Below are 15,538 nucleotides of genomic sequence, written 5' to 3' on the forward strand. Positions count from 1 at the left end.
ATTCATCAGTTCACTAGAAACAAAGAAAAAAGCAAATACAGAGAAAGAGGGAATCTGCTAATGGAGTTAAAAAGAGACAGAGTCACCACTTAGAAAGCAAGGCCAAAGAACCTTGGGGGCAAGTCCCTCTTCTTCAGTGAGAAAAATCAACAAGATGAGAAAATATCTCTCAAACTTGAGTTAGTATAGCCATAGAGGACATATAAGCCTGGAAATGAATGCTACCATCTCTCTGGCACAGACTGTAGTGCAGCCCTCCACTGCTAACCTCACCTCAAAAGCAACCAAACAAGCCCACCTTGAGCTAAAACAGAACTCGTCCCTTCAGTCATTGCTAAACATTAAAATAGAACTGCAATACTCACAAGCTGTTGCTGCTCTGGAGAACTATCAAACAGAGCAAAAAGTGTGACAAAAGAGTAGCAAACTGCTAACAGGCAGTAGGTCCAAAGCATCTTTGGTCCTGAGAGCTCACCACAGTGTAGCTACTTCTCTCCTAATGAAGAAGCAAGTTGGCTTTGTTCAGCAGGGTTCTCTCAATGCTTACTCACCCTAAGCCAAGCTCTGTTTTCTAGCACACAGTTCAAGTGGGCAAGCCAAAAGTCTGATGATGATTTCCCCTTCTTTCACACCTTAGTTCACCTGACTCTAGAACTCATGTGAAAGCCATGTTCCTAAAACACTGTGAAAAACATAGATGGCATTAATCCTGCATTTATGCCATTAAGCCTTGAATGTCTCTGTTGACACTTGGCTCTGAAACAGAAGGAAGTAACCAGCACTTGAAAAGTTACCACATATTGGCTGAACTGCATAGAGTGACTGGGCTCAATAACCCCAGTGAAAGATGTTGAGTAAGGCATTTCCTATCTCACATATGAACCAGGATGAAAGCAGGGACACAGTCACTTTCTGTGGCTTGGCCAGCTGGTGAGATCAGCCACAGCTCCACAACTGCTTATGCAAAGTCTTCTAAACAGAAAGTATCACTTTCTCCTGAATGCTGGCTCGGAATGTTTGCTGTACATGTAGAGTCCTACCTATTCTTGGATGTGTATCTTCTGTCTTTCAGGTGATTTATCGTGCCTTAAGTCCTGCTAACAAGATTGAAGACCCTTACAGTCTTGAGGCTCAAGATCTCCTGAAACTCACCAACCTCCGGCTCCTTTTGTTCAAAAGACAGGAATGTCCATGCCAGGGTTTGGAACCAGTAGAGAAACCTCAGAGGTTTGCCCACTATGCTATTTATGACCTGATAATCCGTGGAAGCTGCTTTTGCAATGGGCATGCAGAGGAATGTGAGCTTGCCAACAGGACAGGGGTCACAGAGAACATGGTGAGTTCCAGACATTTGCTAACTTGCTAGACAGCCTTGTTGCCTGCTTGTGCTTTCTCATCTTAACTCTGTGTTTTGAGTATGATTCTGTCCAAGCCTCGCTAAGCCTATCTAAAAAAAACAAACACTGTCAATCTACATTAGTGAAACCCAAACCACTTTGGGAGAAGATTTCCCATCACCCTTGCTGCAGTTGCATGTGTATTAATGGCATCCCTAGAGATCACAGAATCAGAGAATCAACTAGGTTGGAAGAGAACTCCAAGATCAGCCAGTCCAACCCAGCAATCAGACCTATCCAGTCATCTAGACCATGGCACTAAGTGCCTCAGCCAGGCTTTGCTTGAACACCTCCAGGGGTGGTGACTCCATCACCTCCCTGGGCAGCCCATTCCAATGCCAGTCACCCTCTCTGCCAACAACTTCCTCCTAACTTCCACAACCCCCCTGGGCAACCTGTGCCAGTGTTTCACCACCTTCATTGTAAAATAAGCCTTAGAAGTTTAGTCCTTGGTGTTCTTTGACATAATAACACTCAAGAAATACATCCTTGGGTAATTTCTGTACTCTTGATATTTTGGTTTATTTCTTCTGGAATATGCATTGATTGTTTTCCTTTCAGCTTTTCTAGATCCAGAGGTAGATAATGCAAGGTCATTAGGACTAGATGAGTTTCACAATATTTGCAAGATAATTGCTGAATCAGTTCCACCTGTGGTATAAATCCAAGGTATTCAAGCACTTGGTGATATTATCAGATTCAGTTAAATGGAGACTTGCTTAATGCATAACTGGGCAGAGAAAAGCTGTTTAAAGAGTTCATCTTCTCTACTGCAAACTGTTAAATATAGTGAAACCAAACAGATGAGTAACATGCTAAATGAATACAGCTGGTGGAAGAACAAACCCTGTGCCCATCAGAAAAGGAAAGCACATCGTTGTGTGTGTTACTGGCATGACCATTGTAAACTATGACTGGATTTTTTCTTCCCCACTAGTCACAAGGGAATAGAATCTTTCTCTGCCATCAGTGACTTCATGGGGCAGAGGATGAGATAGTTTTTTATGAAATGCATTTCATGAGTGACTCATGTCCCAGGAGACAAGAGGGTGGATGCATCGCATCATTCACAGAGGCACAGATATCAGCAAGTCTTCGCCTAAGCAGAGATTCAAACGCAGCAGTGAGAAAAGTGACAAAAGCCTTCCACAGCTTTACCTCTAGAATCTTAGATGAAGGCCAAAAAAGACCCTAAGTGAGCTGGCCTGAGTCCTTGCACAAAGGTATGATTAAGCATACCTAAGTCATTCACCAGTGGTTGTTTGTTGAACTGATTCTTTGCAAATTTCTGATGGAGGTTCAACAGCAACCCTCAGCAGATGCTCTCATTTTGACGTTTGATGCTTGCCTAAATAATCTCTGCTGCAAATTAAAGTGATTTCTTTGTCCCCCATCTCCTCCACTTATTATGGCAAGCAGTTAGTCCTCATTCTGCAGATATGATTGGAAGGTTCTCACCATATCCTTCCTTAGTGTTTTTGATTTTGTATTAATCAGAAAACTGAAACTTTAGGTGCTTAAACTTCAAAATTCTACTCCTAAGCCACAGAGGTCTGAACTAACTATGATAATCATGCCATTTTGCTCCTCTTTGCTGTGCTTTAGTTATTAGAGAATCATAGAATCAGTCAGGTTGGAAAAGACCTTCAAGATCACCAAGTCTGACCTATCACTCAACATTATCCAATCAACTAAATCATGGCGCCAAATGCCACATCCATTCTCTTTTTAAACAATTCAGGGATCGGGACTCCACCACTTCTCCATTCATTACATTCCATCTCTTTCTCAAATACACAACACAAATCCACTCTTGGAAGTGTCAGGTTCCTGGATCCTTTCACAATTTATCTCTTTCTTACCACTTATGATATTGTAGTGTTGAATCATAGAATCAGTCAGGGTTGGATGGGACCACAAGCATCATCTAGTTCCAACCGTCCTGCCATGGGCAGGGACACCCTACCCTAGAGCAGGCTGGCCATATCATCTTACTCGCTCCTGGACCTACAACAGGAAGAGGAGAGCCAGGGTTAAACCTGCCAGGAAGGTTTTATGCCCTACCAGGACAATGTGTGAGGCCAGTAGGAGCTGTCAGGTTTAGACTCTGCTTCAATGACATGTGAGCTGAGTCCATGGGTGCTTCCAGAACAAAGGTTGCAAAGCAGAAAGAGCACACGGACAGAACACAGAATCTAGACCAAAGTCCTTTCTGTTTGCCAAATATTTCACAGCTTCTTTCTAGTATGGACAGTGGAAAGCAACTGTGGATTAAAATGTTTTTTGTATAAAGCATTAGGGTTTTTTTCACTTCTTAATTATTGCTACCTACACTGCCAGGAAATTCTTACCAGTTGCCTCGGATGTTTCTTTTGCTTCTTTATCCTGTTTACAGAGACAAACTAGACTCCCTGTGGGTCTGATCCTCCACAATGAAGCAAATGGAAAGTTTTCCATTTACTTCAAAGGGAGCAGGACCTGGTCCTAAATAGGATTCCTTGTTTGGCATAATGGAGGTTACATAAGGTAAAGCTTGTTTTTCTACAGCAATTTTCTAGGTGACTTGGCCATTGTATCCCTTGCAAACATTACCTCCTCTTCAAATATCTTGTGCAGTTCTACTGATAATCCCCAGCTAAGTTTTCACATTATCTGATCCAACCTGTGCCAGGTTGTATGATGTCCAGCACTCAGAGATGCAGGAGGTGCTCCCTGCTGTAGTTGGCATCTCAAAGTAGTTTTTTGTTTAAGAAAAAGTTACCCTGTGTACATCAAGTAGGTCAGCAGTGTCAGGAATGTAATGCATAGATAAGTAAATCAATAAGTAAACACATAAATAAGTAAATAAAGAGTTTCTAGATCACATCAGAATAAATTCTGGAAACAGATCCCTGCACTGATTTCCTCCCTGCCAAATTAAAACTGAATTTGGACTTTGAGCTCTGCCCATAATGATCTGAAAACATTAAAAGAAGAGCATACAAATCAAAGAGCAAAAAGACATTACATTAACTACCTGAAAAGAAAGTGGTGTTGCTGCCATTTTTGCTACCCAAAGCATTTCCCTGTGGAAATGTCCAGGTGGATGAGGAATTTTCAGATGTTTGTATTCAGGGAAGATAAAGAAGCTGACAAAAGAGCCTCATGGAAAGGTCCTCTGTAATTTTAGTGGATAACACTAATGAATTCCTAGTTTCCTATGGTAAGATGTGCTTCAAAACTGTGACTCTGATGACAGGAGAAATTGTCAAACAACCACTCAGAGAAAAGCTGAAAAAAGATATTCAGATGTGCCAAAGAATCATAGAATCATCCAGGTTGGAAGAGACCTCCAAGATCATCCAGTCCAACCTAGCACCCAGCCCTGTCCATTCAACTAGACCATGGCACTAAGTGCCACTAAGTCTTGTAGGTCATATCCAGAAGATCCTATTTTAGCATACAAAAGTTACCAGAAATCTTAACTGAAGAATATTTAGATCTTAAAAAAAATCCCTTTCCTATACATCCCATGCTTCTCTTGCTGTTTCAGAGTGACTGTGAGGAAGACAGGCATATTAAAGCAATGCCTCCACTCACACCAGTCACTGTATTTATGTGTGTAGGAACACATTCAGCACAAAGGATCATAGAATCGTAGAATCAACCAGGTTGGAAGAGACCTCCAAGATCATTCAGTCCAACCTAGCACCCAGCCCTATCCAATCAACTAGACCATGGCACTAAGTGCCTCAGCCAGGCTTTGCTTGAACACCTCCAGGGATGGTGACTCCACCACCTCCCTGGGCAGCCCATTCCAATGCCAATCACTCTCTCTGCCAACAACTTTCTCCTAACATCCAGCCTATACTTCCCCCTGGCACAACTTGCCTGCTCCTTTCTGTGGAGCTCTGAAATTAAATTAGTCTTAGTGCTATCCCATCTAATTAAAGATGGCTCATTTGGCTCCTTTGGTGTAGCCTGACAGTAGGCCAGGACATAGTGCATCTTTATTTGCCTGTTCCACACAGGGTGTGTGGGCTGTGCTTCTGCCTTGTTCTGATTATAATCAGTGCCTTTCACTTGCTATCCATGCAGGTCCTCCATAAGCTCTCCTGAGAACCTGTGGTTTGCAGGCAGAGCATCTGGCACTCGTACCACCAGCAGGATGCTTTGGATTTCTCTGGTTTAGAGGATAACCACGATTTTGACAGTACAATCCACAAAGTGGTTCAGTCAGCAGGAATTCTGCACTTATAAAAGTCAACAAGGTTGTGGAAATGTATTTTACAACTACTGGAGTACAAATCAGAACAAGATGCCTACTGGAGAATGGTGTTTCAAACACATGGCTAAATGCCTTCCTGAATCAGGGCTCTGTGTAGATCCACCCATGCAGATGCTCGTCCTACTTGTAGGAAACCAGCTCTTAATTTGTGGGATGGGGCAGCAAAACATTTTCTATCTGACATCATTGGCCTTAAACACAGCTTTTTTGTAAAAGTAATGGCTGTGGGTGAGCTATTTAAGCATATTTTAATGTTAGTGCTTAATGCTGACATTAATAGTGGGCTTTACTGCTTTAAACACTTCAGTGATTGTCTCTGCTACTCTCTTCCCATAAACGACCCTGCTAGGAGAAACACTTCATTGGAAACACCTGTAAATATATTTTAGGGCTGGTAAAATGTGCCCTTCTTTTAGGTCTCTGCAAATTTGAAGAAGTTGAAGGATATTTTTTATTTAGCCTCCTCAAAGTCTCCTCAGGAGCTGATATTCACAGAAGGGCAGAATCACAGAAACATTCAGGTTGGACAAGACCTCAGGAGCACCAAGTCCAACCAATATCCCTGCTGTACAAGGTGCACCCTAAACCATATCCCCCAGCATCACATCCAAACAACTTTTAAACACATCCAGGATCGATGACTTCACCACCTCCCTGGGCAGCTTATTCCAATGCCTGACCACTCTTGCTGGGAAAAAATTTTTCCTAATATCCTACCCAGTGGTAGCTTGAGGTCATTCCCTCTTGTTCTATCTCTATTTACCTGTGAGAAGAGACCAACAGCAACCTCTCCACAAGGTCCTTTCAGGTAGCTGTAGACAGCTTTGAGGTCTCCCCTCAGCCTCCTCTTCTTCAAACTAACCAGCCCCAGATCCTTCAGTCGCTCTCCATAAGATTTATTCTCCAGGCCCTTCCCCAGCTTCATTGCCCTCCCCTGCACTCACTCCAGCACCTCCACATTCCTCTTGTAATGAGGTGCCCAAAACTGAACACAAATCCTGAACTGTGGCCTCATCAGAGCAGAGTACGAGAGGACAATCACCTCCTTACTCCTGCTGGACACCGCATTTCTAATCCCAGTCAGGAAGCCATTGGCTTTCTTTGCCACCTGGGCACACTGCTTGCCTATATTCAGTTGCTTGTTGATTACAATCTCCAGATCCCTTTTTACAAGGCAGCTTTCTAGCCACAGCCACACTGCTCCAAGCCTGTAGCATTGTTTAAGGTTGTTGTGGCCCAAGTGCAGAACCCGGCATTTGGACATGTTGAAGCTTATGTCTTTAACATTGATCCATTGATCCAACCTATCCAAGTCCCTCTATAGATCCTCCCTACCCTCATGATGATCAACACTGATTGAAGCATTTACTATAAATCCACATGGATACATCATGACACCAAGCTAGGTGCAGGTGTTGATCTGTTGGAAGGTAGGAGAGCCCTGCAGAGGGACTTAGCCAGGCTGGATGGGTGGGCAGAGGCCAATGGGATGAGATTTAATAACGCCAAGTGTGGGGTTCTGCACTTTGGTCACAACAACCCCAAGCACTGTTACAGGCTGAGGACAGAGTGTCTGGAGAACAGCCAGGAAGAAAGGGATCTGGGAGTACTGGCAGATAGTAGCTGAAGATGAACCAGCAGTGTGCCCAGGTGGCCAAGAGAGCCAATGGCATCCTGGCCTGGATCAGGAACAGTGTGGCCAGTAGGACAAGGGAGGATATTCTTCCCTTGTACTCAACACTGGTCAGGCCACAGCTTGAGTGCTGTGTCCAGTTCTGGGCTCCTCAATTTGAGAGAGATATTGAGGTGCTGGAACGTGTCCAGAGAAGGGCAACAAAGCTGGTGAAAGGCCTGGAACACAAACCCTATGAGAAGAGGCTGAGGAAGCTGAGGGTGTGCAGCCTGCAGAAAAGGAGGCTCAGGAGTGATCTCATTGCTGTCTACAACTACCTGAAGGGAGGCTGTAGCCAGGTGGGAGTTGGTCTCTTCTGCCAGGCAACCAGCAACAGAACAAGGGGACACAGTCTCAAGCTGTGCCAGGGGAAGTATAGGCTGGATGTTAGGAGGAAGTTCTTGGCAGAGAGAGTGATTGGCATTGGAATGGGCTGCCCAGGGAGGTGGTGGAGTCACCATCCCTGGAAGTGTTCAAGAAAAGCCTGGATGAGGCACTTAGTGCCATGGTCTGGTTGATTGGATGGGGCTGGGTGCTAGGTTGGGCTGTATGATGTTGGAGTTCTCTTCCAACCTGGTTGATTCTATGATTCTATGACCTCTTCCTTTGGACAGACAACAGAGACTATTTGAACTGTAAGAGGAGCAAATCAGAATAGCAGACACTGCTTTGTATTTAATTGATCAAAATGACCCAGAAAGAATCATTTTACTAGAAGCAAGTAAGGGACTAGCCTCTGATGTCATTGCAAACTGCTGTATCCAAAATTTCTCTGGCGACATTACAGAGTGAATGCAGAGCCCAAAGACAAACATTTTATCCGAATCAGCAACAGTTGCTCTATTCTGGAAGACTTCCAAATTTAACCTTCATTCACTAGGAAAAAAAAGCCCCCAAACAGACTAAGAATAGCTCAGGAGAAACAGCAACAAACATTAAAATGTATTGAAAGGACAAAAGGTAAAAGAAATTAAATGGGCACAAAGAAACTAAGAGGCTTCAGGTATGACACAAAGCTGAACACAGTTTAAAAAAATGCAAACAACAAAAAAGCAGGACAAACAGATGGAAAATTTCCACTTGCTCCCTCAGCAGCGAATCAGAGAATCATATATCCAGAGAAGGGCAGTGAAGCTGGTGAGGGGCCTGGAGCAGAGCCCTGTGAAGAGAGGCTGAGGGAGCTGGGGGTGTGCAGCCTGCAGAAGAGGAGGCTCAGGGCAGACCTCATTGCTGCCTGCAACTACCTGAAGGGAGGCTGTAGCCAGGTGGGGTTGGTCTCTTCTCCCAGGCAACCAGAAACAGAACAAGGGGACACAGTCTCAAGTTGTGCTAGGGGAGGTCTAGGCTGGATGTTAGGAGGAAGTTGTTGGCAGAGAGAGTGACTGGCATTGGAATGGGCTGCCCAGGGAGGTGGTGGAGTCGCTGTCCCTGGAGGTGTTCAAGCAAAGCCTGGATGAGGCACTTAGTGCCATGGTCTAGTTGACTGGCCAGGGCTGGGTGCTAGGTTGGCCTGGATGATCCTCTTCCAACAAGGCTGATTCTATTCTATTCTATTCTATTCTATTCTATTCTATTCTATTCTATTCTATTCTATTCTATTCTATTCTATTCTATTCTATTCTATTCTATTCTATTCTATTCTATTCTGTTCTATGAGAATTCAAGTGAAGCAACTTTTGCAGTCAAAGGTTATAATTATGTAGTATCTTGGAAGTGTTGAATGAGAGCTGGGTATGATTCTATACTGCTGGCTATAAGTCAACCAGAAGCTACTGAGCTCCATGGAAGAATTACTACATTAAATTAATCACTTCATATATCAAGTCAAGTTAAATGACTGGAACTGATCAACTTGGCACTAAACTCCATGAAACTACAGCCTCCTCTATGTCCTGATTCAAAGCTGCTGAGGTGGTAGATGTGCAAATCAAACCCTTCACAGCAGCATTGGACTTGTAACAGCATGACTGGATTGTTAGATAGATCAGTGAATTAATCCAGATTAAAAATACTAGTGCCAAGGAGAAAAAATGGGCTTAACTTCTTTTTTCATAATGTGATTTAGTTTCACAGCCCAGTTTACACATGGCTTAGGTGCTGGAAGGTGTCCAGAGAAGGGCGATGAAGCTGGTGAATGGCCTGGAGCACAAACCCTATGAGGAGAGGCTGAGGGTGCTGGAGGTGTGCAGCCTGGAGAAGAGGAGGCTCAGGGCAGACCTCATTGCTGTCTACAACTACCTGAAGGGAGGCTGTAGCCAGGTGGAGGTTGGGCTCTGCTGCCAGGCAATCAGCAACAGAAGAAGGGGACACAGCCTCAAGTTGTGCTGGGGGAGGTCTAGGACGGATGTTAGGAGGAAGTTATTGGCAGAGAGAGTGATTGGCATTGGAATGGGCTGCCCAGGGAGGTGGTGGAGTCACTGTCCCTGGAGGTGTTCAAGCAAAGCCTGGCTGAGGCACTTAGTGCCATGGTCTGGTTGATTGTCTAGGGCTGGGTGCTAGGTTGGACTGGATGATCTTGGAGGTCTCTTCCAACCTGGATGATTCTATGATGCACAAGGCAATAGCATAGAAAGAAGAAGTAAGGATAGCATAAAAGTCTCAAATTGAGATTGTCCCCAAAGATTGTACATCACGAGACCACAGCCTGAGAACACAGCTGCTCTGCCAAAAAGCTTTCTTTTGTGTTCATTAAAGCCAATATGATGGTGACTGAGAGTTTAGCCTGATATATTTGTACCTTTCCTTTAACTGCCAGTATGTCAGCCTATAAACTTCTACTGTTTGTAGAAGCTGAATAGAAAACTGGAAGCTTGATGTAGCCACTGCAGCAGTCTTCAGAACAACAGGTTTTGTCTTTCAAAGCTCAGAGCATGCATTAGTTCAGAAAGCAGGAATGCAAGAACACAAACGAGTACAGGTTGTGCACATGGCATTTCAGACTTGGTTTATGATGTGAGGAAGTTGATATCACAGTCTTCTCACCTGCCAGTGCACCTGATCCATTCCCCAGTTTCAGAAAAGAATTTGAACTCTCAATCCAATGATGCTCCAATGAATGATAATGAGGAGAAGCAGATGAAGGGAGGTGTCATGAAAACAAATTCTGAGATATTTCTTAAGTACTCAATTATTGCATCAATGAGCACTGTGGGCCATGTATTTAGATACTTTTGCATCTAAGCCTCAGTATACGTCAAGTGATGCAGCATCACATACTGAACATTCAGCAGACAATGAAATATGAGAGATGTAAGATAGAGATCTCTGGAATCTCAATCATTTTCCTGCTATACCAATGCACTCCTATGTATTCACATAAATCCATGTCATAAACTCATTGGGCTTTAGCTGAAAGCTGGCTAGATTTCCTAACTGATGGCATGAATCTCACGGAAGCCTCTGTTCCTCACACCTTGCTTTCGAGCCCACTCCACCTGCATTGCCAGCACTGAATCTATAAAGCTGGAGTGTTTGTTTTCCTGAGATGCCTGATAGCATTCAGATATAGAAACATAGAAACATAGAAACATAGAATCAGTCAGGGCTGGAAGGGACCACAAAGATCATCCAGTTCCAAACGCCCTGCCACGGGCAGGGACAGCCTACCCTAGAGCAGGCTGGCCATAGCCTCATCCAGCCTGGCCTTAAACACCTCCAGCCATGGGGCCTCAACCACCTCCCTGGGCAACCCATTCCAGGCTCTCACCACTCTCATGCTCAACAACTTCCTCCTCATGTTCAGTCTGAAACTCCCCATCTCCAGCTTTGCTCCATTCCCCCTAGTCCTGTCACTATCTGTCACTATCCAAAAGTTTCCAATTCTATTAATCCAGTGGCAAACAAAGTATCTCTACCAATCTCCTGAAGGCACTAAAAGGACAGCCCAAACCAGCTCCAGCTGGGACTCCTGCCCATGCTCTGGTTCTTGCCCTGAAGACTGCATTTAAACTCAGCCCCAGTGAACTGTGGTATCAGATGCCTGCTCTGTGTTCAGGATGGTGTCCCTTTAGTAAGGGTACAGCCTGTGCTAGGCTAACCCTCAGTTTATAGCTCTTCACCCCTCAGAGAGCAACTGATCCTTGCTCCTTCCTGACAGCCACTTCTGGAATGGATATTTTCTCCTGCAACTTGGACTCTGGTTTTTAGGGCATAGAAAATGATCACTGTATTTGCCCCTGAATCTCTGTTTCTGTAACTATTTTCTCTACTTTGGCATGATCATCTTTGTTTTTCAGTGAGATGCTGTGTGTCCTGCAGGCTGGCATGTGGCAGAGAGCACAGTCTTCTAGTTTTTTTTTGGACTCAGTAATGTGAGAGAGATGTGGACTTACCTTAGCAGTGAATAATAAGTCAGGGACAAGCCCTTTGTATTGGTGTTGAGTGTGACTCATATTTTCCCTTCCCTAAGCAGATCTCCCATTCTCTATTTTACCTGACATCTTCCTCTATTTCATTTTTGTTCCTTGCTAAATTTTGGTCTCTGGCTGCCTCTCCAATCTCTTTCTCTCTAACAGAACAAATTGTTTTGTTATTTGCAGCCACTTCAGCTACCCTTATTTCACCTCATGCTTAAGTGTACCATGTCTCTTCCACAGCTCTCTTAGGTTCTCTTGCATTAACCAATCCTTTTGCAATGGCCACTTACATCCATTAATCACCTTTCTTGGACATGTTCTACTTGAGCTACTTGTCTCTGCTCCCTCCCCTATCCATCTCCATCCTGTACTTCATTGTCAGTCCATGTTGCACTCCTCTTTTTTTGCTGTTTTCACCTGTGAAAGCTATGAGATTGCCTTCCATGGAAAAAAATCCACTCACCCACAGACACATGGCAGATGTGCTTTCTCATTCATCATCCTTTACCTTTGCCCAAATGCACATCTACTATTTACCCTGTTCTTAAGCCTCACCCTTGAAAGAGGGTAGTCCTCAGACCCAGCACTTATTTAAAGCAGTCCCATGCCAGCCCCACTGGTTACTTCTGCCTGCTCAGTGACTCTCCTGTCTGCTGGCTGCTTGGCTTTTCAACCCTTTTGTCTAAGCCAGCTATCCTTCCACATATATTTGGTAAACTATTCAATAGCAGGGATCACAGGCAGGAAGCTTCCTTTATGCCTCTGTCCTACTCACCACATGCCATTCCTAGATAGCCTCCACAAGCTACAGTTTGCAACAAACCCGTGGGCAGTAAGCACACAAACACAGCTACTTACCTCCAAAGAACTACTCAACTCTTCCTTTCTCACTGCATTTTCCTGTCTACCTTCTGAATAATTGTTCATGAGTGTTGACACCATCTGTGCTGTGCACTGTAAGCACAGGGTCCTGTGGAATAATGAATATTTGATCATGTCACTCAAGGCTAAAGACTGCATGGCTCCATTCTGCCATTTCCCAACTTTGCAATCTCAGCCTTTCTTTCACCTAATGTTCTTACACAGTGAGTGCATAGTTTGTATATATGCCTCTAAAGAACCCAATAGGCCAATTTACAAGTATTACATTTAAATACTCCAACATTTTCCTATGAAGTGACTGGGCCCAAGATTTTTGTTGTGGTCCAGTTTGGAAAGCTGTTCAGACAGTCTGAAGTTTGGGGACACTAAAATTGATGTTTCTGGGTCAGGCTCCTTTTAGCTTTTCTCACTCCTGGTCCTTTTCTCTGCTCTATGGCTCCTGAGAAGCAGCCTCCATATCCACAGGGGGTTATTTATAAGCCTAAAGTGCCAAACCCAAAGAGGGAGAAACCTACCACTGTTGCTTATTAGTATTTTTGTCTTTGTCTCTGTCATTTGTCATCCTATTTAGTGCTTTGAGCCTGGGTGACTTTCTTCTGCAAAGGTCTGGAGAGGCATCACGTAATGTGCTACATGCTGTATTCTCCTGAGGTTTACTGGTGCTGAGCTCTGACAGAAATGCATACCCTGAAGTCTGTGCTCAGTCTTCCGTGAGGAGGCAGCCAACCGCTTTGTGCAGCAGCAAATTTGCCAGCTGGCCATAGAGGGGCGATGGCATCAGCTGCAGCCTATCCCCTTTGCTAGCTACACGACATATCTGGTCTGGTAGGATTAGAAATCAGGGGAGTGAAGAGCAAATTGCTGCAGGGGGATGAGTTGGGGGCAGGGGAGGGCATTCATGCAACTGCTCTTTTGAACATTTTCTCTCTTGATCCCCAGCTACCTGCTACGTGAGATGGGGAAGCGGGGTGGGAGGGGGGCACTACAAAGGGAGGGTCTGACTTTCAGGAAAGACTATGGAGAAACATAACTGACATTAGTGGTGAGATTAAAAGATTAGATTCAGTTCACACCACAGTCAAAACGAAATTTCAGCTCTGCTCTTTGTGTAGCATGCAGTGGGCCAGGGCTGTGGCAGTGGTTACAGAGCTTAGCATCCTCAACCGCACATGGAGGGAAAGGGACCTCGTCCCTAATTTCTGTGCACTTCCTGCTCTGGTACAAGTGTCTCATTGTGTGTGAATCATAGAATCATAGAATCAGCCTGGTTGGAAGAGAACTCCAAGATCATCCAGTCCAACCTAGCACCCAGCCCTAGCCAGTCAACCAGACCATGGCACTAAGTGCCTCATCCAGGCTTTGCTTGAACACTTTCAGGGATGGTGACTCCACCACCTCCCTGGGCAGCCCATTCCAATGCCAATCACTCTCTCTGCCAAGAACTTCCTTCTAACATCCCTGAGAGACCAACCCCACCTGGCTACAGCCTCCCTTCAGGTAGTTGTAGACAGCAATGAGGTCACCCTGAGCCTCCTCTCAGCTAAAATGTGTACTTAGTTGCTTCTCTTGTGATGAGCATGGAACATGACCTGTGGTACCATCTTCTTCTTTCTCCTACTCCTTATTGCTGCTTATTTTTCAAGGAAGCATTCTCTTTGAAGTATTGGTAACAGATATTGGAATCCTATTTCTTAATTAGAAACCCCAAACAACAACAAAAAATCACAACATACCTCCCTGCTCTCTCCCTCCCTGTAAAGCACTTAATGGATGTGGCTTAACATAACAAACCACAGTCTGTAGGAGAACTGGCTATTATGTTCCTGCTGCATGAAATGACTTGAGAACAGAACCACTTCAATAGTAACTTCCCATTTGAGGGCTGAACTAGCTCAGTTTCTTGTCTGATTCCAAACTTGGCATATGCCAGAATGTTTTTATTACTAAAAAGCATGTTCTGTGTTCCAGTGAAGGCAGATAAGTACAGAGGATGCAAGTTCTTACCTTCAAGTAATGTTTCAAGCAAATAAGCACAGAGAATTCTGCAAATCAGCCACTTACAGTCAAAAGTTCTTGCACTTTGGGTTTGTAAACCATTTTTTCCTAGCTTAGTTGGGTTTACATGCTAAGTGCTTGTAGATCAGCACCATTCTTCCCCCACACCAGCTTTTTGTTCACTTATTGTTGATCAACTCCCAATCTCTCATTAATATGGTAATAAGATGTTCAAAACCAAACATAGCATTGTAGGTACAATTTCCTATCCACTTGGGAGTTGCATTGCATTTAGTTACAGAGCCCAAAATTTTACTAGGCTTTTTCTGCCAACCCTTTTTTTCATTTATTTCTTTGTTTGCTTGCTTGCTTTTTAGTTTGTATATATGTATAAGTAAGTTGGTGCCTTCTGTACCTAAATCCCTTCAAACATCACTGTTCTTCTCTCACAGAATGCATGCACTGTGGTTCTGTTTCCCACATTTCTTTTTGGTTACATTTTTAACTGTGCTAGGAGGTCCAGGACTACTTACTTTTTCTTCTAACAGTTTATGTTAGTAATTCACAGTGGTTTCATTGCCCTGTGAATTCACTCTCTTCCAGTGACAGAACAAGAAGACACAGGCTCAAGCTGTGCAAGGGCAGGTTGAGGTTGGAACTTAGGAAGTTCTTCACAGAAAGAATGATTGGCATTGGAATGGGCTGCCTGGCTAGGTGGTGGAGTCACCATCCCTGGAGGTGTTTAAAAGGAGGCTGCAGGAGGCACTTAGTGCCATGGTTTGGTTAATTAGAAGGGTTAGGTGATAGGTTGGACTCGATGATCCTAGAGGTCTTTGCCAACCTGGTTAATTCTGTGATTCTGTAATATCAAATGAGACAAAGTCCAGCATCTTCTGTCAGATTGTGCTGTCCTGTGACTCAGCTCTGCTAGCCAAGAGTCTATTTGACACCCTTTGGAGGTGTCTGGCTC

At 44.2% G+C, this 15,538-nt stretch overlaps 1 protein-coding gene across 1 annotated transcript in view; it reads left to right on the plus strand.

The window, feature by feature from the left end:
• LOC135182578 (netrin-4-like) overlaps nt 1–15,538 on the plus strand; it is a 60,549-nt gene that overhangs the window by 22,305 nt on the left and 22,706 nt on the right. Inside the window, exon 3 of the mRNA XM_064156836.1 lies at nt 1,073–1,336. Within this exon, the coding sequence (XP_064012906.1) occupies nt 1,073–1,336 (264 nt within the window). The remainder of the gene's footprint in view (nt 1–1,072; nt 1,337–15,538) is intronic.

Source organism: Pogoniulus pusillus, chromosome 16 (genome assembly GCF_015220805.1).
Source record: "Pogoniulus pusillus isolate bPogPus1 chromosome 16, bPogPus1.pri, whole genome shotgun sequence".
Taxonomy (NCBI): Eukaryota; Metazoa; Chordata; class Aves; order Piciformes; family Lybiidae; genus Pogoniulus; species Pogoniulus pusillus.